This window comes from Halichoerus grypus, chromosome 2 (genome assembly GCF_964656455.1).
Source record: "Halichoerus grypus chromosome 2, mHalGry1.hap1.1, whole genome shotgun sequence".
In the NCBI taxonomy this organism is placed as follows: Eukaryota; Metazoa; Chordata; class Mammalia; order Carnivora; family Phocidae; genus Halichoerus; species Halichoerus grypus.
The window spans coordinates 92,067,713-92,095,018 of record NC_135713.1 but is presented as its reverse complement, the minus strand read 5'-3'; the positions used below and the strand labels follow the sequence as shown (position 1 = coordinate 92,095,018).

Sequence of the window (27,306 nt, the reverse complement as noted above, 5' to 3'; positions counted from 1 at the left end):
ACTATTTTGGAATTTTCTGAGCAACAGTCCTATGTATGATAAGCCAGAAGTATTCAATTCCTGCCACCCTCAAGAACATTCAGCAGAGGTACATTCAGTACATCAAATAAGTACCTGTGCCGTGCGGGTGGGGGGTGGCTCTCTGGAGATAATGCTGATGAGCAAGATTAACACAGTCCCTACCGTTGTGTTGCTAGTTCTAATGTGGGGAAAATTAAGCAATCCATAACACAAAGTATGATCATTGCTTTTTTTTTTAAGTTTTTTTTTTTTTTTTTTAGTCTGACAGAGACAGCGAGAGAGGGAACAGAAGCAGGGCGAGTGGGAGAGGGAGAAGCAGGCCTCCTGCTGAGCAAGGAGCCCAATGCGGGGTTCGATCCCAGGACCCTGGGATCATAAGCTGAGCCGAAGGCAGACGCTTAACGACTGAGCCACCCAGGCGTCCCTGATCATTGTTTTGATAGAGAAGTTAGAAGGTACTCAGAGAACAGAAGGCAAGAATACCTTAGCTTGTCTACGTAACATCAGGGAAGGCTTCTCAGAGGAGGGGACATTTCCAGTGAGACCTGAAAGACGAGTAGGTGTCATATCAGTGAAGAGTCTTTTACATGGAGAGACAAGCTTCTATCTTATTTAAGCTACTGTTATTTGAGTCTCTGCTATATGTGTCCAAACCTGTATCATAATGAATACATTCCTTTTTTTAAGATTTTATTTTTATGTAATCTCTACACCCAACATGGGGCTCAAACTCACAACCCTGAGAACAAGAGTTGCACGCTCCACTGACGGAGACAGCCAGGTGCCCCCATTCTTTGGACCACAGTAGACACTTCCTTAAGCAGTTGGAAGGACCCACTTCTCCTGTGAGACTGGGAGTCAGAGCCACTATGTGGCCCAGTGCAGAGAGGAGCTTTGTGTTCCAGGATAGAGGACTCTGGGTTGCTGGCCGGTTATTTCTCTTTAGGGAGATTTTCTTTGGTCGGCCCCTGAATATCTGAAAAATATATCAAAAATAAAAGGCCTCTTATGTGGGGATGCCACTGCAGTTTGTCGGACAAATTCCTCTCTGAACTTATGTTTATTCTAGAAGACTATCTCAGTCCTTGAGCTCCTTGACAGAACTCTCTTTCCTTCTCTCTTCTAAATTTCTCTTCCACATTGGCCATAGAAGGGGTCCTACCTAATGGCAGCAATCTGGTGGGAGTCTGCTTGCCACTTTTGTTTTCAGGGTGGAAAAATTGTTTCTGAGGCTTAGTGGATTTGCTTTGGAATGAGGCTGAGAGGACTTAGCTCTAGTGTCTCTTCTGACATCTATCACCTAAATTCCAGGTAATTCAGACATCCCAGCTGATCTCTAAAACCAGGACAATGCAAAGTCTTAGGGAAATTAACATCATCTCTGTGAAGAACTTTAGACCAGGACTAAACATCACATATTATTTTTTTACTTTAAAAATCAATAACAGCCTGTGCTCTGAATGAAGATGTGCTTTTTCCTTCCAGTGATTCATTATTCATTTCAGATACTCACTTTGTCATCCAGAGGAGCCATGTAAATATGAAAAGCCAGCCCAATAAATTAGTATCCTGATGAATATGCTTTCATTAACTGGACCAATCCCTGATTCATATAAATCGATGAAGAGATGAAGTAATACTGGAATAATCAATCAGCTGTAGACCTCTCCAGAACATAATTAACCTCTTATGGATGCCTCCAGGATGTGTTGAATTTGTAATCACAAGTGAGAAAACTGTGTAGTGAACATTTGTCAGTTTTGGTTGTCCAGCATCCGAACACTCTTTCTATTTTCGTGAGTGCCAGATGAATGGAGGTCAGGATCAGGCTTCCTACTCTGGAAGCTGGAGAGGAGCAGATAATCCAGCTTTGGACTCCTTGGACCCGTGTGTGGACATCTGACCAGGGCTCAGCCAAACAGAAGCTCTTTCCCCGAGACCTTTCCCCTTCAGGGAGGGGTAATGAGGCCAGAGACAGTCAAAGAGCATTCAGAGTGGCTGGATGGAATTAAGACTTCAGTGGATGGTGACAGGTATCCAGGGCTGATGATGCCAGAGCCAGCATCCTACGTGGACTGAACCTCTGGTGGGATCTCGACTGTGCCATGCACCCCTGAGTTCCTATTTCCAAGACTAATTCTCCAGTTTCCCTGAAATTCTTTGACACACCCAGTATCTTTCCAATAAATTTCTTTTTTGTATAAGTTAGCCAGTATTGGTTTTATTATTTGCAAAAACACTGGCTATTTCATACTCTATGTGAGAATAAGATACATGATATTATTCTGTACCTGGTCCAGTTCTAGACCAGGGAGAATTAATTTTAAAACTACAGTTACTTTAAGGGCCCAACTGACAGGAAAGCATATATTTTACAAAGAATGTTGAGTTGTAACATGTTTGTTCAGTGCACTTAATTGCTACTCATTCTTTGAAAGGACAAGGACCAATCAGAGACAGGCCACAGTCTCCGCGAGAGCCTGACAGAAAGGCAGTGGTGTTTTAGAATTCAAAGGGACCTTTGAAACCATCTCATCCAAACCCCTTATTTTACAAATAAGAAAATTGAGGTTCAGGCTAGCTAAATGATTTATCCCAAATTGCATAGCCAATTATGGAAGAGCAGGGATTGTAATCAGACACCCACTCCTGGAGAATTGTTTTATTTGGCAGGAAAGACAGGCAGGGTGAAGAAGGGAGTGGCAAAGACAGGTATCTAGTTTGCAGAACTGGGATCAAAAAATGTCTGTTTGGTTCCAAGGCCAGGGCAGTCACAGAATTAGAGACTCTGACTCTGGGGTCAGAGTGTTGCTACACAGAAAGACTGGCTGGGGGTCGAGATGCTGCTGGAATGCAGGGTTGGCTAAGAGCAGATAGTCTCAATGCGAGAACCAAGCCTGAATTTCTCTCATCCCTGAGATGTGTGGACAAGGAGCCTAAGTGTTTAAACACTTAAAAAAAAAAAAAAAAAGCAAACCCTGTAGGAACTTGTCACTTTCTAAAACTCTCATGAATCCAGCTATAACTCTTAGAACTTTGATTCCCTCTTTTTTTGGTCTGGATATTGACATGCCTAGTAGAATCTCATTGCAAATGGACTTCTCATCCGTTGGTGACACTGTCTAGTTGTTAGGTAGAATTATCCCTTTATTTTTTTTTTTTTTTTTTAAGATTTTATTTATTTATTTGAGAGAGAGAGAATGAGAGACAGAGAGCATGAGAGGGAGGAGGGTCAGAGGGAGAAGCAGACTCCCTGCCGAGCAGGGAGCCTGATGCGGGACTCGATCCCGGGACTCCAGGATCATGACCTGAGCTGAAGGCAGTCGCTTAACCAACTGAGCCACCCAGGCATCCCTAGAATTATCCCTTTAATTTGAGATATTTGCTTTACTTTGTTGGGCAGATATTAGTTATATGGACACCCACCCCCAAAAAAGGAACTAATAAATCATTTAGAAGAATGGACTTTGACTCCTTTAGGCTTGAAAATCAACATTTAAAATAAACCTGCTTTGGGGTGCCTGGTTAGCTCAGTCGGTTGAGCATCTGCCTTCAGCTCAGGTCATGATCTCAGGGTCCTGGGATGGAGTCCTGCATCGGGCTCCCTGCTCAGTGGGGAGTCTGCTTCTCCCTCTCCCTCTAACCCTTCCCCCTGCTCGTGTTCTCTCTCTCTCAAATAAATGGATGAATAGAATCTTTAAAAAAAAAAGTAGGTTTTGTAAAAAAAAATAATAAAATAAACCTGCTTTCTCAAGCATCACTACCGTACAGCATGCTTTCATGTCACATTATTGACAGATGTTTCCAAAGCACTGATGTACTTCAGGATAACTCATCTCTTCTGTATGATATTGCCCTTTAGAATTGCTTTTTGCTTACCATTTGATACATGCCCAATATAGATCTTCTTACTCTTTTTTAAAGTTACACTGCTGGATGAGCAAAGGGTCTGCAATGAAAAACAAAGAACTGTCTCTAAACCAAACTGGTGACTCTGTTGGGAATGGGGGTCTCCCAGAACAGAGAAGACTAGAGAATCCGGGCAAGACTGGGACAAGCCTTAGTGAGAGAAGTCTAGCACATGTTATGCCAGGAAGGAGAGCTGAGACAAGAGCTGTTCCTGCAAGGCTGAGGTCATAGCTCCTACTTAACAAATATGTAGAAGGAAGAAAGAAAACTAAGGAGTGATCACCTGGTTAATATACAATACTTAAACTATTTTTTTTTAAACTTTGAAAATATTTGGTGAGCATTTTTACAATGTAAAATAGTAGTGTGATGAAAGTAACTAATTGTTATATTCTGCATTAAAGTAATGTTTAGGTGATGATAACTAATCATGGTACAATAGGATTATTATGGATTTAAGTCAAGGGTGTTCCATTTCTTAAAGAACAAGGAGGTTAAGAACTAGAAAATTAACTAAAACTTACTATCACTTTCAGTTTTTCTTTCAACTCAAAGGAAATAATTTTATTTATTTTTTAAATATTTATTTATTTATTTTAGAGAGAGAGAGAGCACTAGTGGAAGGGGTAGAGGGAGAGGAGAGAGAATCTCAAGCAGACTCCATGCTGAGTGCGGAGCCTGATGTGGGGCTCTATCTCAGATCTCCCCATCCTGAGATCGTGACCTGAGCCAAAACCAAGAGTCAGTCGCTCAACCAACTGCGACACCCAGGTGCCCCTCAAAGGAAATCATTTTAAAGCATGCAGTGTTAAAATGAATTATAAGGCCGTCATACAAATGTCATAGAATACGTATCTTTAAATTCTGGGAAAGATATCTATGTGTGAAGGCTCCCTGGAATAAAAACTACCCTTTTTTGGGGTTTGAACCCCTTTCTAGTGGTTGAATTTTTAGTGTTCCTTGATCCCAGTTAAGATTGATTGTGTTTGTGGGGTGCCTGGGTGGTGCAGTCGGTTAAGCTGGTTTCAGCTCTTGGTTTTGGCTCAGGTCGTGATCTCAGGGTCATGAGATTGAGCCCCACATTGGGCTCTGTGCTCAGCACAGAGTCTGCTTAAGACTCTCTCCCCTCTCCCTGCTCTTTCCACTTGCGTGCATGCGTACTCTCTCTCAAATAAATACATAAATCTTAAAAAAAATAAAGATTATGTTTGTGACTAGGTAAGAGACTTCACCCAGGATGTTACCAAAGCCACATTCTGTGCAGTTTTCAAGATCTTATGCAAGGCAAGACAATGATTGAATTCTAATTTGAAAAGACCAGGAAGACGTCTCCAGCATTCTAATAGATTCCAGTTTGCCATCCTGACCAGCCTTTGGTGATGAGTTAATCAGCGTGGATGGAGTTGCCACTGGGCAGGTTATTTCTTGGAAATGGACTGGACACCTTCCTTCCTCTGATCCCTTGCTTGTGCATTTTGTCCTTTCCTGCCTCCTCTTCTCCACTGCACTTTTCTAAATCTCGCAACTCCTTGCAAATCCAGCTCACCTCCTCCATGGAGCCTTTGCTTACCATCTCAACCACTGTGGCATACCCCTTTTGTGAGCTCCTATAATACTTGTAAGTAGTAGTCATTTGATCCTTGCTTTGTATGTGGACTTCTCTTTATGTGCCTTCTCAGCAAAATGCTAATCTCTAACGTCCAGGGTCCTATCGCCCATCTCTCCATTGCCAACAGTGTCACCTCAGTACAGGCAATGAGCAGTGGATGCCTGATTGACAGCCCCGCTCAGCATGGTGGCTCATTTTAAACTCTGTAAGAAAAAAGAAAAACCAGCATGCAGCATCCAAACTCAGCTTGAAGCTTATGTTGGGATTCCCAAGATATTCCCATAGTCTCATAATAAATACCCTGTTAGCTTAGGCTAACATGAGAAGGCGTCTGTTACTTGCCTTATGAAGATAACGTGGACCTGACAAAATTACATAAGGTTCTAGAATGTGGTTGTAAAAGGCAATGTATAACTTCTCAGGTGATCACTGATTTGAACAGGAAGCCTTGGGAGCCCCTGGAATTGATTAAATGACTCACAAAGCTTTTACTGAGTTTTGAGTGTATGGCAAGATTCTAGATATATGAGTATAGCAAATGCTTTTGGGGCTCATGTCATATCCCTTGGGCCACCCCGAATTTTAGTCAGGCTCCAATGACCTAATAGTGATGTTGAGAATGCAGCCTTTATTTATTTATTTTTTTAAAAGATTTTATTTATTTATTTGACAGAGAGAGAGCAAAAGTAGGGGGAGCAGCAGAGGGAGAGGGCAAAGCAGGATAGAGGGCGGGGGGGGGGTTTCTTCCAGAATTATTATTTCTTTTGATATTTTATTAATCTCATATCTTACTGAAGTGTTCTTTTCTTAGCTAAGTATGAAGAGGTGGGATTGGGCACATTTTGTACCACATCCTTAGTGATCTGTAATTATATCCTGTCATTCAAATGCTATTATATTCAACTTTGCAGAGCTTAAGCATCCCTTAACATTTTACTTCTCCTAATACTAAATGGAACACTTAGGTGTTCACAAAATTATCTTGGAACATGTCATGAGAATAAACAAAATGAATTGAAGTTATCATTTTGTACTTGGGGCCATTTATTTTAAAGGAAAAAGAAGGGGAACTTAATTTTTTCATCACAAAACTAATATAACAATATTTTAAAAATTGGGGGATGAATAAATACATCATCCATAGAAATATACTATTAAAATTTGCTATTGTACTTTTGTAAATTTTTATGATTGGCCATATTATAGATATATTTTTTACACAATTATAGCACTCAAAAATTTTTGATTTAAATCCTTTATTGAGCCAATTTTGGGGCTTTAAGAAGTCATCTTGAGGAATTTGTTCATCACATATAGTATTCTGGGATTATAGGTCTTCACTATCCACTAGACAGAGTTCTGAGGGAAGGCTGTATTCCTGGTTCCCTTTCTCGAGTCATCTATGTCTTCTAGCCTCTTTTAGGTCAGGGAGTCTTGGTTGTCATGTTTATGAAGGAGGTCACTATAAAATTTCTTAAAATACCAAGCTTTTAAAATGTTTTAATGATTTTTTTTAAAGCTTTGTTTAAGAGAAATATGTACCATGAAAGCAAGGCATTGCTTGGATTTGCATTTCAGAGTCTGGGCAAGACCCTTCTTCACTCTTATGTTTTTATTTTTATTTTCTTCCAAGTCTTATAATAATAAGAATTTACCTTCAGAGATGATGGTGGGCCTCAATGTGGGTCTTGGCATTTATTTTCACTGTGCTTTCAGTGAATTTTTACTATGAATACTCTTGTCCTTCAATCCTTGGGAGTTTTTCTTTTATTATTTCTTTAATAATTTATTTGTTTCCATTTTCCCTATTCTGTTTTTTTTTTATCTTATATTTTTAGCATATTAATCCTCTTGGATTAATCATGTATCTAATTTCTCTCCTATTATGCATCTTTTTGTCTTTTCTACTTTTGGCAGGATTTTCTCAGATTTATCTTTCAACTTCGGAAGAGATTTTTTTTCATTACTAATATTATATTTAAATTTTTTATTAACTTTTAACAACTGGGATTTATTGAAAATATCAAAAGAAAGTACTTCATATATGCAGTTGCCAGCAGAACCAGGTAGCTTGGTAGTATAATAAAAGGTGGCTAGGGACGCCTGGGTGGCTCAGTCAGTTGAGCGTCTGCCTTCGGCTCAGGTCATGATCCAGGGGTCCTGGGGTCGAGTCCCGCGTCGGGCTCCCTGCTCAGCGGGAAGCCTGCTTCTCCCTCTGCCTGCTGCTCCCCCTGCTTGTGCTCTCTCTCAAATAAATAAATAAAATCTTTAAAAAAAAATAAAAGGTGGCTTATCAGGCAGCCTGTTGAATGGAATATGCTGCTAAGGAAGCTGAAGCGTAGCCAGGATACACTGATCATTGACTTTTTTCCTTTTTTTTTGTGAGAACTAACATCATATTTTTTTAATTTCCAAGAACTCTTTTTCGGCACCTGAATATTTTTTTTCTATAGTATCACTCTTTTATTTCACAGATAACATTATCTTGTTTACTCTGAGGCTATTAATAAGATCATTTTGAAATTCTCTTCTTTTAATTTTCTCTGAGTTCGTATTTTCCACATCACATTCTCACAGTTTTAAATCTAGTGGAAGAGAGTCTTTAAAAATGTAAGCAGGGGGCACCTGGGTGGCTCAGTCGTTAAGCATCTGCCTTCGGCTCAGTCATGATCCCGGGGTCCTGGGATGGAGCCCCGCATCGGGCTCCCTGCTCCGCGGGACGCCTGCTTCTCCCTCTCCCTCTGCTGCTCTCTCTGCTCCTGCTCACTCTCACTCTCTCTTAAATAAATAAATAAAATAAAATAAAATAAAAATACTTTAAAAAAAATGCAAGCAAAAATTCCCAGAGTTTGATTTCATGGCCTCTGATTGGCTCCACTTGGGTTATTTGCTCATTTTTGAACCAGGTACTATGTAGGGAGATGCAGTTTCCACAGTTGGTTGGGTGTGGATCAGTGTTCTTCCCCTAGCGCTAGACAGAGAGCTCTATCAGAACTGAAAGTGAGAGCAGAGTCGGGCTTCAAAGAAAACAAGGAGGCTGTTACTAAGGGAAAGAGCCAAGGGATATTGGATGGCCAAAAAATAGTAAATATGCTCACTAAAGTGCCTGGCACAGGGCTTTGCTCTGCAACAAGCTGGCCCAGAGCTCAAAAAGCCAGTGTCTGAATTCCTGCAGTGACCACTTACTCTCAGTTTCAAGGAACCCAGCTAATATCCAGACAACACTACTTTTTAACAAAGTCTTACATTATGCCAAAGTCTAGCTTCCTTCAGCTTCTTCTGTGATCTCTGTCCTTTGGGCCTTTGAGTTAAGTGAAGGCAGTGCTCATGTTCCCAGGTCTGTCTTTTCAGATTCAGCATCTCCTGTTGCCATAGCTATTCCTAACCTGACAGCATTTTGAATCCTTTCTCTATCTTAGATCTCTCTTTTTTCCTCTAGGTTTGTGCATTTTGGTGTAGCATGAGCAGCTTAGTATAGAGGATCGTCATGTAGTACAGTTGATTCAAATTGGTTTCTGAATGTAATCTAAGAATATGTAAATAACTCACTTATTCACTCACTATGTATTCAACCTAGAACACTGGTCCACTAGAACCACTAACGAAACCCACAGATCCTGCTTCTGTGCGGCGGCCCCGAGCAGCGGAGCTTACCGGCCCTCGCCCGTCCCATCCCCAGCCAGGGACCCCACCATCATGGTCGTTTATTGTGGCTCTTGAGGCTACAAGTGTTGGTACCCTAAGCTCAAGAAGGTAGAAGATGAGTTCCCCAGATGCCTGGACATCTGCGGCAAGGGCCACTGGCTTCTTTGAAGTGAACAGAGGGGATGGCTACGTGGTCACGGAGAGCAAGTTTCTGAAGCTTGTGGCCACCGTCAGGGCCACCTTGGCTCAGGGCTAATGTGCCCTGAAGGCCGAGTCCAGAGACCTTGGCCCGGCCCCTCTTGGCAGACGCTTCAGGACAGGAAGGACTGAAATGTCTCGTGGATGCCTGGGCTTTCCCTGATGGCCCTGTGGCCGCCGGGTGGGGGCAGAGACTGACGCCCATGGTCCCTGCCCTCGTGTGTGTGTGTGTGTGTGTGTGTGTGTGTGTGTGTGTGTGTATGTCCCCGGGAGTGTAGCTCTGCGCCCTGCCTGCCTTGCTCCTTCCTCTCCCCACTTTTCCCCCGTATCTCCCAGCCCCGTGGCCACTCTCTGGCATTTGGGGTGGTTGGGTTTGGGGCTTCCTTCTCAGGGGGTGGCCAAGAGAGGCATCTGGGTGAGTGAGATGCAGATTTCAGCAGTGTTGGCAACGGTTCACTATTCAATAAACATTGGATGAGTTTAACAAGGAAGGAAGGAACTTAAAAATCCTGATACCCAGGCCACACACCAGACCACAGTTGGGCTCTCTGGGATGAGGGGATGAGAACTCAGGCATTTTTAAAGCTCCCCAGGTGATTCCAATGTGCAGCTAGAGTGGAGAACCCCACTGCTCTCCTATGTAACAGACCTCCTTAAAAATATAATCTCAGTGCTCACAGGTTTCTTAATGTATGTTTTTTTTTAAAGATTTTATTTATTTATTTGACAGAGAGAGACACAGCGAGAGAGGGAACACAAGCACGGGGAGTGGGAGAGGGAGAAGCAGGCCTCCTGCTGAGCAGGGAGCCCGATGCGGGGCTCGATCCCAGGACCCCGGGATCATGACCTGAGCCGAAGGCAGACGCTTAACGACGACTGAGCCACCCAGGCGCCCCAATGTATGTTTTTTAGAAAATGAATTTGAAGCATATTTGCATCATTTGCCTCTGGCTAACCTTATGCACTTTCTGTATAGACTATTCATCAAGTCACATCAGGGAAACCTAGGGCAAGACAGCCATTTGGCCATGTGTATTTATTGAGGTTTCTGAAAAAAGTGATTATATTAATACTGGTTGAAGCCTTGCTTTTATGTAATTTTCTCAGTTTGGTTGATAACTCCTGGAGGATAGTATCTTGAGTTTATTTAATTGACCTCATGTAGCATCAAGAGTAATGTTATGTTCTGGCTTTTGAAATGACTTTGAAGAGCTTTTGAAATTATTTTCAACCAAAAAATGTAGTCTTTTAGGACTATGAATTAGAAGCCATCGTGAAGCTGCTGAGTTTTATAGAAAAGCCTTCGTTTAGACTGACATTTATCTTGTAACTTGGCAGTAGAAAAAATTCTGAAACATTTGCCGAACAAAGGTTAAGGCCAAACTTACTCAATGTGATGTTTATAAAGCATAAATCTGCACAGAAAGGGGGTAGATTTATTATTTATGTTTAACTACAGTGTCTATTGTGTGTTGTAAAATGTCATATTAAATAAAGTAGACTCACTGAGGAAAAAGGGAAAGGAGGGAGGTTGAAAATAAGGGAGGGAGTAAGTCTAGTGAATTTTTGTGGCAGCCTTCTTTAAACTGTCTCCTGACATTTCCTGACTTCAGAACATTTTTGCCAATTTTTATTTTGCATATTTTCAAACATGGAGAAAAGTTGAAAAGAATATTGCAGTGACATCTGTATGTCCTTATGTATCCCCAATGCCTGGAAACCACGAGAGCTGATGGTGTAGCCCTTGTTCAAAGGCCAGCGTGCCTGAGATCCAGGAAGAACCGATATTTCAGTTCAAGTCCAAGGGCAGCAACAAAAGCTGATATTCCACTTTGAAGGCAGTCAGGCAGGAAGAAGTTTCTCTTACTTGGGGCAAGATCAACCTTTCCTTCTATCAGGCCTTCAACTGATTGGATGAGACCCAAGCACTTGAGGGGGGGTAACTGTCTACCTCTTTAAATGCTAATCTCATCCAAAAACACCCTCACAGAAACATCCAGACTAATGTTTGACCAGATATTCTTGGACACCTCTGGCCCAGTTGACACATATAATTATTAATTGTATTAGTTTTCTCTTGCTGCACAAAAGTATTATCACACACTTAATAGCTTAAAACCAACACATATTTGTTATCTCACGATTTCTGTGAGTCAGGAGCCTGGGCGTGGCTTAGCTGGGTCCTGTTCTTAGTGTCTCACAAGGCTGCACAGGGTGTCCACCAGGGCTTTGGTCTCATCTGAGACTTGACTGGGAAAGGATCTGTTTCTAAATTCACTCAGGTTGTTGGCAGACTTCAGTTCTTTGAGGGCTTTGATTTCTTTTTATTTTTTTTAAAGATTTTATTTATTTATTTGAGAGAGAGAGCATGAGCAGGGGGGAGCGACAGAGGGAGAGGGAGAAGCAGACTCCCTGCTGAGCAGGGAACCCGATGCGGGGCTCAATCCCAGGACCCTGGGATCATGACCTGAGCCGAAGGCAAACACTTAACTGACTGAGTCACCCATGCACCCAGAGGGTTTTGGTATCTTGCTGGCTGTCAGCTGGAAGCCATCCTCAGCTCCTAGAGGCCACTACCATTCCTTGCCATTGGGATTCCCTGACATGGCCAGTTACTTCCTCAAAGGTAACAAGGGATAGGGGGACTCCACTCTGACAGAAGCCACAGTCTTATGTAATTTAATTACATAATCAGGTGCATAAACATTTATATCCTGTCACCTTTGCCATATTTTATTCTCTCAAAGCAAGTCACAGGTCTGCTCACACTCAAGGAGAAGTCACATAAGGGCATGAATACCCCGAGGTGGGGATCATGGGAGCCGCTTTAAGCCTGTGCACCACAATTCTCTATTTAGACTTAAGAACTGTTATCATTTTGCCATATCTGCCTTCTCTCTGTCTCTCCACACACACACACACACACACACACACGCAAACACACACATTTTTGTCAAACTATTTAAAAATACTTGTCATGATTAACATTACCCTCTAAATACTCATTTATCTCCTAAGAATAGTGCATTTCTACATAACTGTGATATTATTTTCAAGAAAATTAACAATTACTTTCAAGAAAATTAATAATTCCATTCAATCATTTAATATTCAGATCAGTTTCAAATTTCCCCAAACACATTTTTTATAAATTTTTGAAATCCAAGATTCAGTCAGGTTTCATGCATTACTTTTGGTTATGTCATTTCCATTTCTTGGTCTAACTTAGTTATACCACCAAATTAAAAAAAATTGGATTCTATTGTACATACAGAAGAGTACAAAAATCATTGGAAATGGTAGCCAGCATTATAAGGAAGAAAAAGAAATAATGAGTCTAAAGATTGTAAAGGAAGAAAGAAAACTGTCTTTATAGATGACACGATTGTACATCTATAATGAAAACCCCAAAGAATCTGTAAACCATTAGAATAAAAAAATCAGCAAGATCTCTTGATATAAGGTCAATGTGCAGAAATCATTTCTATATACTAGCAACAAAAAATGAAAATGAAATGTAAAAAATATCAATTATAATACCACGGCAAAGCAGCAAATTCCCAGAAACAAACCCAACAGAAGAAGTGTAAGACCTCTCCTCTACACTGAAAATTATAAAATGCTGATGAGAGAAATTAAAGAAGACCTAAATAAATGGAAAGATGTTAACTTTCAAAAATTAATATTTAGATTTATAATAATTCCAATCAAAGTCCCAGCAGGTATTTTTGTGGAAATTGACAAGGTGATTCTAAAATTTATGTGGAACTGCAAACCATCGGGCAAGGCAATGTTGAATAAGAACAAATTTGGAGGATTTATACTGTAAGATTTCAAGACTGACAATAAAGCTAGAATAATCAAGATGGTATGGTATTAGCTTAAGGAAAGACAGTTCTATGGAATAAAACAGAGAGTCTAGAAATATATGCAAGCATATATTGTCACTTGATACATGATAAAAGCACCACTGCAATCTAATGGGGGAAAATATAACCTTTTCATAGATGGCCTTGGAGCAATGGGGTATTTATGTAGGGAAAAAAAAAAAAGGAAACTTGATCTCATCTCACATCATATACAAAAATTAATTTCAGGTGTATCATAGACCTGGCGGTGTGAAGAGCAACAATACAATCTCTAAAAGAGAAGAGAGGAAGGTGTCTCCCTGAACGTAGAGAGGCAAGCATTTCTGAAACAGTAAACAAAAAGCGTTAACCATAAAAGAAGAAAAAACCCTGATAATTGAACTTCATTAAAATAAAGAATGTTCACGAGAAGACACAATTAGGAAAGTAAAAGAAAGCCACAGATTGAGAAGATAGCTTCAGCGCTTATATTTGACAAAGTTCTCAGATATTCAGAATACCTGGAATTACAAATCACCAAAAATAAACAAAGAAAAAAAATAAAAACAACTGAAGCTTAAAAAAATGGGCAAAAGCCAACAGACACATGAAAAAGTGCTCAACATCACTCGGCATCAGGGAAATACAAATCAAAACCACAATGAGATACCAATACCACCTCACACCAGTCAGAATGGCTAAAATTAACAAGTCAGGAAACGACAGATGTTAGTGAGGATGTGGAGAAAGGGGAACCCTTCTACACTGTTGTTGGGAATGCAAGCTGGTGCAGCCACTCTGCAAAACAGCATGGAGATTCCTCAAAAAGTTGAAAATAGAGCTACCCTATGACCCAGCAATAGCACTACTGGGTATTTACCCCAAAGATACAAATGTAGTGATCGGAAGGGGCACCTGCACCCCAATGTTTATAGCAGCAATGTCCACAATAGCCAAACTATGGAAAGAGCCCAGATGTCCATCAACAGATGGATGGATAAAGAAGAGGTGGTATATATACACACACACACATTGATGGACATTGGAGAGGGTGTATGTTGTGGTGAGCGCTGGGTGTTATGTAACACTGATGAATCACAGGGGCGCCTGGGTGGCTCAGTCGTTAAGGGTCTGCCTTCAGCTCAAGTCATGATCCCAGGGTCCTGGGATCGAGCCCCACATCATGCTCCTTGCTCAGCGGGGTGTCTGCTTCTTCCTCTCCTTCTATCCTGCTCATGCTCACTCTCTCAAATAAATAAATAAAATCTTAAAAAAAAAAAGACTGATGAATCCCAGACCTGTACCCCTGAAACAAATAATACATTAAATGTTAATTAAAAAAATAAATTAAAAAATGGGCAAAAGCATTAACAGTCATTTTATATAAAATTATTCCCAAATGACTGAGAAACATAAGGAAAGGAGTTCAACATTATTGGTTATAAGAGAAATAAAATTAAAACCACAATGAAATACCATTACACACTCATCAAAATGGCTAAAATTAAAATGATGACAAATCCAAGAGTTGATGAGATTATGGAAATATTGAATTCTGCATATATTGCTGGTGAGAGTAAAGTGGGTACAACCACTTTGGAAGAGTGTTTGGCGCCCTCTACTAAAGCTAAGCGTATGCCTGCCCAGTGACTCAGCAAGTATGCTCTGGAGTGTCTGTGTCCACCAAAGTTATGTACAGGAATCAATCATAATGCCAAACTAGAAACAACCCAAATATCCACTGACAGGAGAATAGAAAATATAATGTGCTATATTCATACAATGGACTACTATATAATTAAAAAACCACTATTGATATATGCAGCAATAAAGATGAATGTCGCAGCCATTATGCTGAGCAAAACAGGTCAGGCACCAAAAAAGTCAGACACAAAAGTCAGATGAAGTTCACTGGAAAAATTAATCAAATGAAATAGGAGTTAGAATAGTGTGTGTGTGTGTGTGTGTGTGTGTGTGTGTGATGTAGACTGGGAACGGTTATCATGGAACTTTCTGAGATGCTGAAAATGTTTTATATCTTGATGTGGGTGGTGGTTCCAGGGTGCATATAAGTCTAAAAATCCATCTAATGGTATACATTAAGATTATTGCACTTTATGCATGTCTCTGTGTTACCCCACAATAAAAAATGTTTTAAAAGAAAATAAATATAAACAAACCCAAAGTTTATAACTCCGAATTTTCCCAAATTGAACAGCTCCTGCTCTTTTCCCATCACTGTCCTCCTAAGTGTAACCATGATCCTGACTTCCAACACCATAGATTAGTTTTGCTTGTTTATGAACTTTACGTAAAATGAACTTTAGAGTGTTCTGTTGTTTCTGTTTCTTTTACTCAACATTGTATTTTTGCCCATTTTTCTATCAGCTATTTTCTTTTCTATTCCTCAGTATTTTTTATATATTATGGAGACTGAAACTTTTTAAAAAAATGTACTTGCTTGCCCAAACCTCAATCCCTGTGTTTTCTCTGAGTACTCTCTATGAATTATTCTGAATTCATTAAGAGAGAAATTACTCTCCCTGGGTCTTTTTCTACTGAAAAGCTGGAATACATGAGATGTCCACTTTCATCCCCAAATATAACCTTGGCAGTTATGGTATACACTTCATTGTGAATATGGTAAATATTGGTTGGTTTGTTCTTCATGTGTCTGCGGTCCCTGACCAGCTCCATGCCACATTGCTACCTGTTCTGGAGCCCACCATGTTGAGTAAGCATGGGCTCCCTGTCCTCAGAAGGCCTTGCTCCTTCTCTCCATATTCACAGGATTTAAGCTTCAGGTGTGAACATCTTTGTTTCCGCCCGTGACTTCCTTTCCCTTCACCTCCTCTGTGAGGTGGGCCACACTCCTGATTCCGTTTTTCTTACACCTCCTCTCCAAGACCCCTGCCTTCCTCTCTGCTCTGGAGCCTTCGGGGGCCGTTCTCTATCTCCAACACTTACCTTTCTCACTTCTGTCTTCAGTCTCTGCTTTGTTGACGTCTTTCTTTTCAGCTAGCCTGTAAGTATGTATTTTCCTCCCCCTTAATCCTTCTCCAGAACAAATGTTTCCCAGTGTAGTTTCTTGTGTCCACAATGGGGATAGCCAAGTATATTACTAGGCAGAGCAGTAGGAGTTGGGGATCAGCCCAGAGCCTCATGGAGCCCATTACTGAGCCTTTCAGAGAACACCCACCCGTAGTGCGCCCTCCCTGTGCCCCAAACTTTGAAACTACAGCTTATCCTTATCCTGGGCCAGATCGGATTCTTAGTTAAGGCAAACTACCACTAAACCTTGTCAGGAAATACTGATTTATTCTGTCTCTGCCTTTATACTCCTAAGTGGCAGGACAGGAGTAAGCAGCCTGTCTTAGGGAGAGTGGGGTTTCTTCGGATTACAGTGAGTCTCCCTTCACTGTCCTCACTCTGCACACAAGTGTCCGCCCATGGTCCCCACCATGGGTCCTTTCACTCTCACACTACACCTTCTCTGGACCTGTCTTCTCAGAGTCTTCCACATTTTGATGTCTCCACGTCTAGACCTCCATCCGGCCTCCAGTGTTGAGCGACAGGCCTGCAAACCCAGCTGCAGAGCCACTCACCATCCTGCACAGTCCAGAGGCAAACTCCACCTGCCCAAATTAGTGTCTCCCTGCTTGCTTCCTTTCTGAACCCCCTCTCTGGGGTTTGGCACCCCTCTCCCTCTAATGTCTCAGGCTTGAAACCTGGGAGTGATCTTCTCATCCTTTCTCTTCCTACTTCCAAGAGTATTGATTGATCGCTTGACAAAACAATCACCAAGTTCTGTCCATTCTACCTTCTAAAATTCTCTGGAGATGCTCACCTACTCTCTTACCCACTATTGCCTCACCAGTTCAGGTCCTTGTAATCCCTCCTTGAGACTGTTGTATCTGTGTCTACTGCCTTGCTGCCTCTGGTCGCCCCTTTCCAGTCCAGACTTCCTCTGTCCTCTATCATGCTCATTGTAAAAAGTAAATCTGAGATGATTCAGATTAATTACTTAGAGATTAATCCACTACTCTAAATTCTTTCCTGACTCCGCATGGGGCATGAGGTAAAATTAAACTACGTAGCAAGGCATCCAAGATTCTATGTGATAATTTGGCCTCTTGCCATACTTCCTAAACTTTATGTTTTAGCAATTCTAGAGTGTTCCTATTTTTTGGAACTCTCCATAATCTCTACAACTTCTTTACTTTGCATGTTATTTTCTTTGCTTGGAATATCCATAGTCCTTCCTCATCCTATACCCTCTCCACTGATTGAACACCTGACAAACTCCTTTCCATCCTTTAAATCTCAGCTCAGATGTCACCTCCTCTGAGAAGTCTCCTTAGCCAAGCTGAGGTTTCCTTCCCCACATCTACTCTACCTGCTAATTTGTGCTTTTGCACCATCCCACCGTTTACTTGCATGTTTGTTTCTCAAATGAACCATGAGCTCCTTGAGGTCAGAAACCATGTCTTATTTATCTTTGGATTCCAAGTGCTGATGTGACTTATGGAGATGCTTAAGAACTTTTTAATGAATGAAAGAATGAAGGAAGAAATCTTAAAACTGGGTCTGCAGTGGGGCTTGCTTCAGGTGGGAGGGTAGGGGCTGTGTTTTCATAGATAGGATCTTGCTTGATCCTGGACCATAAACTCCGTGCAGGCTGATGTGCATCAGTTTTGTTCACGCCTGTATCCCCATTGCTGAGCACAGTACCTGGAAAGTATATAGAAGCTCAATAAACAATTTTTGAGTGCATGAATGGTAACTCTGTGGGCTGGGACAGGTACTACCATCATAATGTAGTGGAAGAACTGGGTCTTGGGGAGGTTAAGTAACCTGTGAAAGTGTTGGACAAGCCAAGCCTCAGAGTGCCTGGCCTGCCACCCCTTTTAGAGAGGGAGAGAAGTAGGCTGCTCAATGCACTTGGTTGACCAGGGGAGGGCCTTTGTCCCACAAGCAGCCAATCCCTTTAGGGCTATTATAAGGCCTGACTTTAAAAGATGAGGTGGGACAATCATATTACTGCTTGAGAATTTGAATTAAGAAACAGAAGGGGGACGCCTGGCTGCCTCAGTCGGAGGAGCATACAACTCTTGATCTCGGGGTTGTGAGTTCGAGCCCCACATTAGGTATAGAGATTACTTAAAAAGAAAATATTAAAAAAAAAATAAGAAAAGAAACAGAGAAGATGAGCTGGTAGTGGGATCCCCACCAGAAGCCTTTGGAGATGGTAGGCTGGAGTTACAAGGGGTACGCACTGCAAATCAGACACAGCAGGAAAGAAACCACAACTGACAGCCCGCAGAGCCCCCCTGTTCCCAATGGCCTTCACATTTCCGTTTCAATGTGTGTGTGTCTTTACAGTCACCTCTCTGTCCCACCCAATCGCCCAAGGTAATTCCAGTGAGGGTTTGTTCCTTGCAGCTAAGGTTTTTAATGAATGCTCCTAGGTGGACCCAGGATTGAAACCCAGGCCTTCTCTCTGAGCTCAGTGCTTTCTACTATTCCAGGGCTTAGGGACATTGTCTTTGTGCATATTTTAGCAGAGGGCCATACAAAAATGGTGCATATTAAATGTATCTTAATGACAATGAGAAAAGCTGTAATTGTGAATATGAGTGGGAGCAAACAGCCAGTGAGGCAAATCAAATCCCGTCTCAATTTAAGCTAGGCCAGTAGGAGAGTCCCAAGAAACCGAAAATAGGCCTTTACCAGGGTACTTATTTGTACAAGGCGTCTGCCTTCTTGGCTCTTTTTTAACACAAATCCCCAGGAGTTCCAGCCACCCCCTCCTACCACCTCCACCTGCCACCAGGCTTGCCGGGCAGGTGGGGCCCTGAGAGGAAGACAGGCGGCCCCTCGAGCATGTGGGCTCCTGCCCTTCAAGTCTCAAGGCTGCGTGCAAAGAACGCCAAGATCTTGGTTTCTATCCATGTGTGGCCTTTTGACACACAAGCTAATGAATGTATTCCAGGTGCAAATCGTTCTTTCCCACGAGCTGTTTTGTAGGTCTCCAGTGAGGCAATTACCTGGTACCACTTAGCAGAATGACACAAGGAGAGATCTGAGGGCTGACTGGTGATGATGAAGCCTGGATGTTTTCCTGCCCTCTTCCCCCGCTTTAGAAATTGTATTGAAAAGTTAACATACAAAATGTCAAAGCTCCCCTCGTTGTACCCCACGCACCTGCTTGTGAGGGCAGCAGGCTCTCTGATGCTCCTGGTAGGCACTGCTTTTCAAGCGCCGAATGGGCAGGTTCACGACTCCGGGCAATGAGAATGGTGAGCCCAGAGGGGCTTGCTCACCCCCTCCTTTCTCTGCAGAGATGCCTCTACTTGACGATTACCTAGCTGGGGTCACCTTTTGAAACCGACTGAAAAGCAACATTTCCCAGAAATCACTCACAAGCCACAGGCTATGAAAAGAAACAGATTTTGACAAATTTCATTTAATGTACATTATGGTCAAAAGTTTGCAGAGGTGAAGGCCAGAACTTTGAATATTTTCAGATTAGATTTGCCAAAGAAATGCTTTTTGAAGCTGCAGCTATCTGGAGGCACTGATAAAAAACAAGAGTGAGATGTCCTATTGGAGCTGGATTTTCGGGAGCATAGGGGAGACGATCTTTTTTTTTTTTTTTAAAGATTTTATTTATTTGACAGAGAGAGACACAGCAAGAGAGGGAACACAAGCAGGGGGAGTGGGAGAGGGAGAAGCAGGCTTCCCACGGTGCAGGGAGCCCGATGTGGGGCTCGATCCTAGGACCCTGGGACCATGACCTGAGCCGAAGGCAGACGCTTAACGACTGAGCCACCCAGGTGCCCTAGGGGAGACAATCTTAAAAGTTAGACTTCAACTTTCATTTTTAATCTAAGCTTGAAAAATCACTGAGCTATGGAGAAGGAGACAATTATGATCCAATTATAAATAAAGAACTTCCACTGGGGTTGATATTTGTCTCAGACTGAACTACACACTCTTTAAGAAAAAGCATTCTGATAGACCCACAAATGTGACATTTAGTGCTTAAGAGACTGCTGCCTTTTTTCAAAAAATTTTCTGATGTAAAAAAGAAATAACTCCAAGGAGGCATATAGCACCATTATTTTTTTGATTACTTTCATTACTGTGATGGTTCGTTTTCTGTGTTTACTTAGCTAGGCTGTACTACTTGGTGATTTAATCACAAGACAAAGGTGTTGCTGTGAAGGTATTTTGTAGATATAGTTAACTTCTCCAATCAGTTGACCATAAGTAAAGGAAATTACCCTTGACAACTGGCCCAATCTAATCAAGAGCAAGAATAGGTTTTCCAGAAAGGAAATTGTCTCAAGATTCCAACATCAACTCCTGGCTGAATTTCCAGCCTGCTGGCCTGCCCTACAGATTTTAGACTTGCCAGCCCTTACAACCACATGAGTCAATTCCTTAAAATTAATCTCTCAATATATATTTCTTATTGGTTTTCTTTCTATGGAAAATCCTGACCGATACAATGACATGTATGCACTCGAGTAATAGCTAGAAGTTTTTAAGCTGGAAATTCAGAACCGTTCAATCTGGATGAGCCAGATCCGGACTCCTTCCACCTTGGGGCTTCTATCTTCAACTAAGGATTTCCAAGGTCGTTGCCCAGAAGGAAAGAACATGGAGGATCACAAGTGGGAGGAGGTCTGGAAGGGAGAGCAAACTGGGAAGGGCACACACCACTTTTTCCCACATTCCACTGACCAAAACTTTGTCACATAACTACACACTAATGCTAGAAGCCTGGGAAATGTAGTCTAATTGTGGGTCAGAAGGAAGAGGAAACAGGTTTGGTGAACAGCTAGCCAGGCTCCTGCCACACACATAAGGCAAAAGAGACAGACACCAGACTCAAAACTGGACTTCTGCTTCCTCCAATTTTTTTTCCTGTTTCTTCTTTTTTTTTTTCTTTGTGAGAGATCTAGTTAATTCTTTTTATTGAAGTAGGGTTGCACCCAATATTACATTAGTATACTTTTAATATATTTGATTATATTAATATAGAATATGTTTAATACTATAATTTAAATATATATAAATACATATAATGTAATCATTAAACATACATAGTATATTTTTTGAAGTATAATTGACACCCAGTGTACTGTGTGTACAACAGGGTGACTCAACAAGTCTATACGTTATGCTATGCTCACAAGTGTAGCTACCATCTGTCACCATACGACGCTATTACAATATCATTGAGTGTATTCCCTATGCTGTACCTTTTATTCCTATGGCTTGTGTATAACATGTAGGCAGTAGAAATTTTAGGTAACAAGTCTGAAAAGGTTGATCAATGCCATCTGTAGGGGACCCTAAAGGCCAAGGTGGAGTTTGGTCTTAGCTGGGTCAGCATGAAGGAGACAGTGGCGTAATCAGCGGTGCAGTTCAGAGATTGCTTTGGTGGCCATGTTTATGATAGTTTATTTGGGAGGGAGGTCAGAGGTGAAAAGCCACCAACTTAGATTACCCCAACAGTCCAAGTGAGAGAAAATAAAGACCTAAACTGGATGTGGTTATGAGAAAGAGAGAACAGGGGCGCCTCGGTGGCTCAGTCAGTTAAGCGTCCGACTCTTGGTTTCAGCTCAGGTCATGATCTCAGGGTCATGAGATGGAGCCTCCAGTTGGGCTTCACCATCAGCTCAGAGTCTGCTTGGGATTCTCTCCTCTCCCTCTGCCCCCCCTGCTCGTGCTCGCTCTCTCTAAAATACGTAACTCTTTAAACACACACACACTCACACACACACACACGCGCGCGCGCGCACAAAGAGAGAACAGATTGAGAGGTGCCTCAAAGGTGAAGTAGGTGCTTGGCACTTGATGGAGCTGGGGCCTTGAAGGTGATGACACCTTCCCTTCTTGTTAAGGCCCTGTCCTGGGTTTTGGAATCTGGAGATGAGGTTTCTTCATGGCTTTTCCTCTGCCTGGAGCATATATCTGCCTTCCTCCTGACCCTCAGTCCCCACCACCTCTCTAGATCCTTCAATACCAAGCTCAAATCCCGTTAAAAGAGTCCACATGTCCAGCAATAGGAGAATGGAGAAACAAATGGTGGTGCAGCTATACAATGGAATGTCAATCAGTTATGAAAAGGTACAAACCGGTGATGCATGTAACAACTGGGATGACTCTTAAATGATGCTGAGTGAAATAAGCCAGACCAAAGCATACATCCTATATGATTCCATTCATATGAAGTCCAGAAACAGGCAAAAATAACCTACAATGACGAAAAAAACCCAGAGTAGCACCTGCTTTTGGGGGCGGGGGATTGACTAGCAAGGGGTCTGAAGGAGTTTTCTGGGGTGATGGACAGAGGTTTAGGTCCCGTAGGCACATGGGTTTATTAAAATCTGTACAATGCTGCACTTAAGATCTGCATTTCTACATGTAAATTTTACCCCCCCAAAGGTAAACAAATACTGAACTGTCATTGATGATGTGAAAGCTGATGGAAGGATGGCTGGCTAAGTATGTGGTAAAGCAGAGAGAGTAAAGTGTTAATGACAGAATCTAGGTGATGGGTAAATGGGTGCTTAATGTGTAATTCTCTCAACTTGTGTTCTTGAAAGAGTTCATAATAAAATGCTAGGGGGAAACCCCCAAGTTTAAAATTTGATAATTCACCTATCAAAGAGGACTGGCAGTCAAAAACCACCCTGCAGGCAAAACGTTGGCCCTTTGTAGGGGGCTATGACCCGGGGCTGGAAAAAGGGGCAGTCTCATTCAGGATGCCTTCCCAAATGAATTTGGCTGGTTAGGTGCAGTAGAAATTCTCTTCTCTGCACCTTTTCCCGAGTTCCATTATTATTAAATCCTTCCCTCCTTGCAGACTAACCCTCTATTCCCTCAGGGTTTGTGTGTCCTATTGCCCTGGGGGCAAAGAAGTACAGACCACCTAAAATTTTTCATCCAAGGGGCGCCTGGGTGGCTCAGTCGTTAAGCGTCTGCCTTCGGCTCAGGTCATGATCCTGGGGTCCTGGGATCGAGCCCCGCATCAGGCTCCTTGCTCAGCCGGGAGCCTGCTTCTCCCTCTCCCACTCCCCTTGCTTGTGTTCCCTCTCTAGCTATCTCAGTCTCTCTGTCAAATAAATAAAATCTTAAAAAAAATAAATAAAATTTGTCATCCAATAATAAATTTCACATCTAGTTTGATTACTGACTGCAAAATTATTTGAAATACCACACAACAATGTGATTTCTTCGCTTTTTTTGTTCTAAGAATAAAGAGATTTAACAGAAATGTCAATGTACGGACAGAAAAACTTCCTGGTCCACATGAGGTCTCCTGGGGAACAGAAATGGCAGGAGCAAATAATTAGAAATGGCCACCAGTGCAGTTTCACCTTTGCCACAGGAATAGCACTACCTCACACAGATTGTAGGGCTTCTTTTCTCTGTTTAGTCAGAGACTCCATCCCTTTTGTGAGCAATACCTTTTCATTAGAATCTCTAATTCTATTCCTCATACTCATTTAATTATGGATTTCTTTTTTGTCCCAACTGGAACATCCTTGATCACAAGTTTCAATCTTTCAGAAATCATTATTTTTCTGAACCTTTTCAGCAGCTGGCTGGCCAACTTTTCCCTCACAAAGTCATGGTGCCAAATTAGGTCATTTCCTGGACAGTTTTTAGTTTACTACTATAAAAAAAAAAAAAGCATCTTGTTCTTGCATTTGCTTACTATGTACCTCTTTGAGCTACTGACATTACTTTCATATGTATTTTTATTACATATTTAATAAGTGAAAATCTTTATTTCTTAAAATAGATCAGCAACACACAGGTCTAATCTTTACAATTTTACTTTCTCCAATCCCATACATGTTGACTTACAATTCACTCATTTTTCTATTTTGCTTTATTTAGAAGCCCTAGTGATGGGAAATAACAGTTCAGGTTTTTTCTTCTTTAGAGGGCAGAAGCACTCTAACTCAGTGATTTACATCCTTGGGTAGGTTTCAGAATCATCTGGGGTGCTGATTTGCACTGCAGATTCTTCTTCTTCTTCTTCTTTTTTTTTTAAGAGAGTGAGGGGGAGGGGCATAGGGAGAGGGAGAGAGAGAATTTTAAGCAGGATCCACGCCCAGCGGAGCCAGACTTGGGGCTTGATCTCATGACCCTGAGATCAGGACCTGTGCCGAAATCAGGAGTCAGACGCTCAACTGACTGAGCCACCCAGGCACCCCTGTACTGCAGATTCTGGGACCCATCCCTCATATAGGTATAATGGGGATGACATTTTGAGAAACACTGTCTGTTAGGACGTGGGTTATGTTACATAATTTCAACCTCACAGAAACATAAAATGGGCTAACCTGAATATTTAGAACACATGTGCATGTTATACTATTTATATTTTGGCCTCAAATTATCATCACTTTACAGTTCTGTTTTATTTTTTTTTTTATTTTATTTTTTTTTTTTTTAAAGATTTTATTTATTTATTCATGAGAGACAGAGAGAGAGAGAGAGAGGCAGAGGGAGAAGCAGGCTGCCAAGGAGCAGGGAGCCCGATGTGGGACTCGATCCCAGGACCCTGAGATCATGACCTGAGCCGAAGGCAGACGCTTAACCATCTGAGCCACCCAGGCGCCCCCAGTTCTGTTTTATAAATCAACCTGGAAATAGTAAGACTTGATTTTTTTGTCTTGAAAGATGAACAAACCAGGGACCATGAGAGAAAGCCTGATGGCCCTAGTGATCGGTCTTTGGAATGTTGTGTGACCCTTGAACATAAAAGGCTGTAAGTCATTGTGCATGAAAACAAACATATAGCACTTCAAAAAAATCTAATCACAATAGGCATACCTAATGTATAAAATAACACACCCAACTCTGATACTCTCGACTGTTTACAGCACACATTTTCCTACACATACTACATACACTTATTAAAAATTTTAGGTATTGTACACATTGTGCTTCTTTTATTTAGTAGTCTTTGGTATTTTCCTGTCAGTACCCCATTCTTTTTAACTGCTACAGACAATATTAAATTTTGTAGACATATTGATTAGTTATTTCTTTATTGATTGTCATTTGGGCTATTTTCAAGTTAAAAAAGTAGTGCAACAAATATTCTTGGGTCCATCTCTTTATTCAGGATTAATTTCTGGAAGTGGAAGCTCTGGGTCCAAACCCAGAATATTCTGAATTTTAATTGATATTCCTAACTTAAACTCTAAAAAGGCTGCATAAGCAAAAAACGCTATTTCTTTGGATACTTAACAATCCACATCTTTGCTAACACGACGGGTAAATGTGTTTTAAGTTTCATTTTTTAATTCAGTGAAGTTTAGTTTCCAGCTTTGTAATTTTGGTTTCTAGCTTTATCCATTTTCAGTTCATTACCTTTTTAATTTCTAATTTTAGCCATATGCTTGTTATTAGATTACTCTTTTTTGTATAGAACAGCCTATTGTTCTTCTATCATTGTAACATCCCATGGAATCTCACTGGAGATCGGAAACAGAGTTGTTAGGTCTCAGACCTTTTCTTTTAACCTTCAAAAAGGTAGTGTTCTACCTGCCTCTTTACTATCCCTATGGAATATATCAGAGTTCTCAACTTACCAGATTCCCTGTCTGAGCGAACAGAACTTTTTTTCAGAAGTGTGATATGCATAGAGAACTCAAAGTTCCTCTTTTGATCTAATTTTCTTTTAATATCTGAGTTCTAGCTCTCCTGTTTATAATCCATTTCTGACCTTTGGACAAATCTGTCTAGTCCTATCTCTGTAAGTCCTGGTTTCAACTTATGCTATCAGGGGATTGTCTCACTTAGGCTCTTGGTAGATATGCTACCCTAGGCAGGTGCTGGTCCTTGACAGGCAACACACAGTTATAGCAAGAAATGTTTCACAAATGGTATCTGATATGGTCTAGTTAAGATTAATCTTAACTTAGCCTAATTAAGATTAATAAAATCTCATTGCTTAGAAATAATTATCCATTGACCTAAAGTCAACAAAAGTCTTTTTTCCCTAGTATTAAAATATATAATTGTTTGGAGGGCAGGGGGAGCAACTAATTTGAAATAAATCACAAAACATCTTCACATTAATCGTTCTTCTCATATACTTCAAATTTGTACTTAATGCCTTTCTCCTCCTGGACATCAGATAGAACACCTGGGTATCTGTAAAAGAAAAATATCCATAATAATGTGTCAATTAAAAAGACAGCTTCCCTGACTTTCAGCCAAAAGGCATCAATAATGCATAAGGTAAGTAAAAGTTTTCCCTTCCTTTTTTTTTCACAATGGTAAGCCACTGTGAAATTGGGTATTATGTAAGTACACTACATATGGGAACAGAAAGAAAAACTTTCAAACTATGTAGAAAGTTAGAAAACAAAAAGTGCAATTTCTCCTTTCCTTCTGACTCCTAATTCTTCTGTTCAAAACTAACCACTGTCATCAGTTTCTCTTTTATCTTTCCACTACCAATCAGCTAGTATGAAACTGCTTAATAACATTCTGCAAATCTTACACTTGGTATCAAATTTCTCGTGTGAGCAAAGGAAAAACAAAATACAACCCTCAGCTGCTTAGAGCAGAACTGAAGTTCTATGTCCCGCGTGGTGCTAGATTCTCAGTTTCCCAGTGTGTGGCTTATTGCAATTCTTTTACTGGCTTCACTATTTAATCTGGCATTTTCTAACTCTCACTTAGTTCTGTGTTCTCTCCACCTTCCAATTCAAAACCCAGGACCTCCTTTGGGTATATACCAAGAAGTGGAATTGCTGGATCACATGGTAATTCTCTTTTTAATTTTTTAAGGAACCTCCATACTGTTTTCCATAGCAGCTCCACCATTTTACATTCCCATCAACATGTATAAGAGTTTCAATTTCTCTACATCCTCACCAATACTTGTTATAGCTTGGGGGTTTTTTTGGTAACAAATCAGGATCTCAAAGAGATATATGCCCTCCCATGTTCACTGTAGCCTAATTCACAATAGCTAAGCAACCTAAATACCCATCAACAGATGAATGGATAAAGAAAATGTGGTATATACAT

General features: G+C 41.1%; 2 protein-coding genes and 1 pseudogene across 4 annotated transcripts in view; 2 read left to right on the top strand and 1 right to left on the bottom strand.

The window, feature by feature from the left end:
* Window positions 1-27,306, top strand: part of MSH3 (mutS homolog 3) — a 236,554-nt gene that overhangs the window by 10,351 nt on the left and 198,897 nt on the right. The window lies entirely within an intron of this gene.
* Window positions 759-27,306, bottom strand: part of DHFR (dihydrofolate reductase) — a 45,977-nt gene continuing 19,429 nt past the window's right edge. For 2 of the 3 annotated variants that reach the window (XM_036067626.2, XM_078067120.1), the window contains one exon: window positions 25,363-26,421. In XM_036067626.2, the coding sequence (XP_035923519.2) occupies window positions 26,343-26,421 (79 nt within the window). In that variant the 3' untranslated portion in view covers window positions 25,363-26,342. Of the gene's footprint in view, window positions 998-25,362; window positions 26,422-27,306 lie in introns of those variants that run through there. The other variant, XM_078067119.1, reaches the window with a different exon arrangement.
* On the top strand, window positions 8,397-9,591 carry LOC144381040 (selenoprotein W pseudogene; annotated as a pseudogene).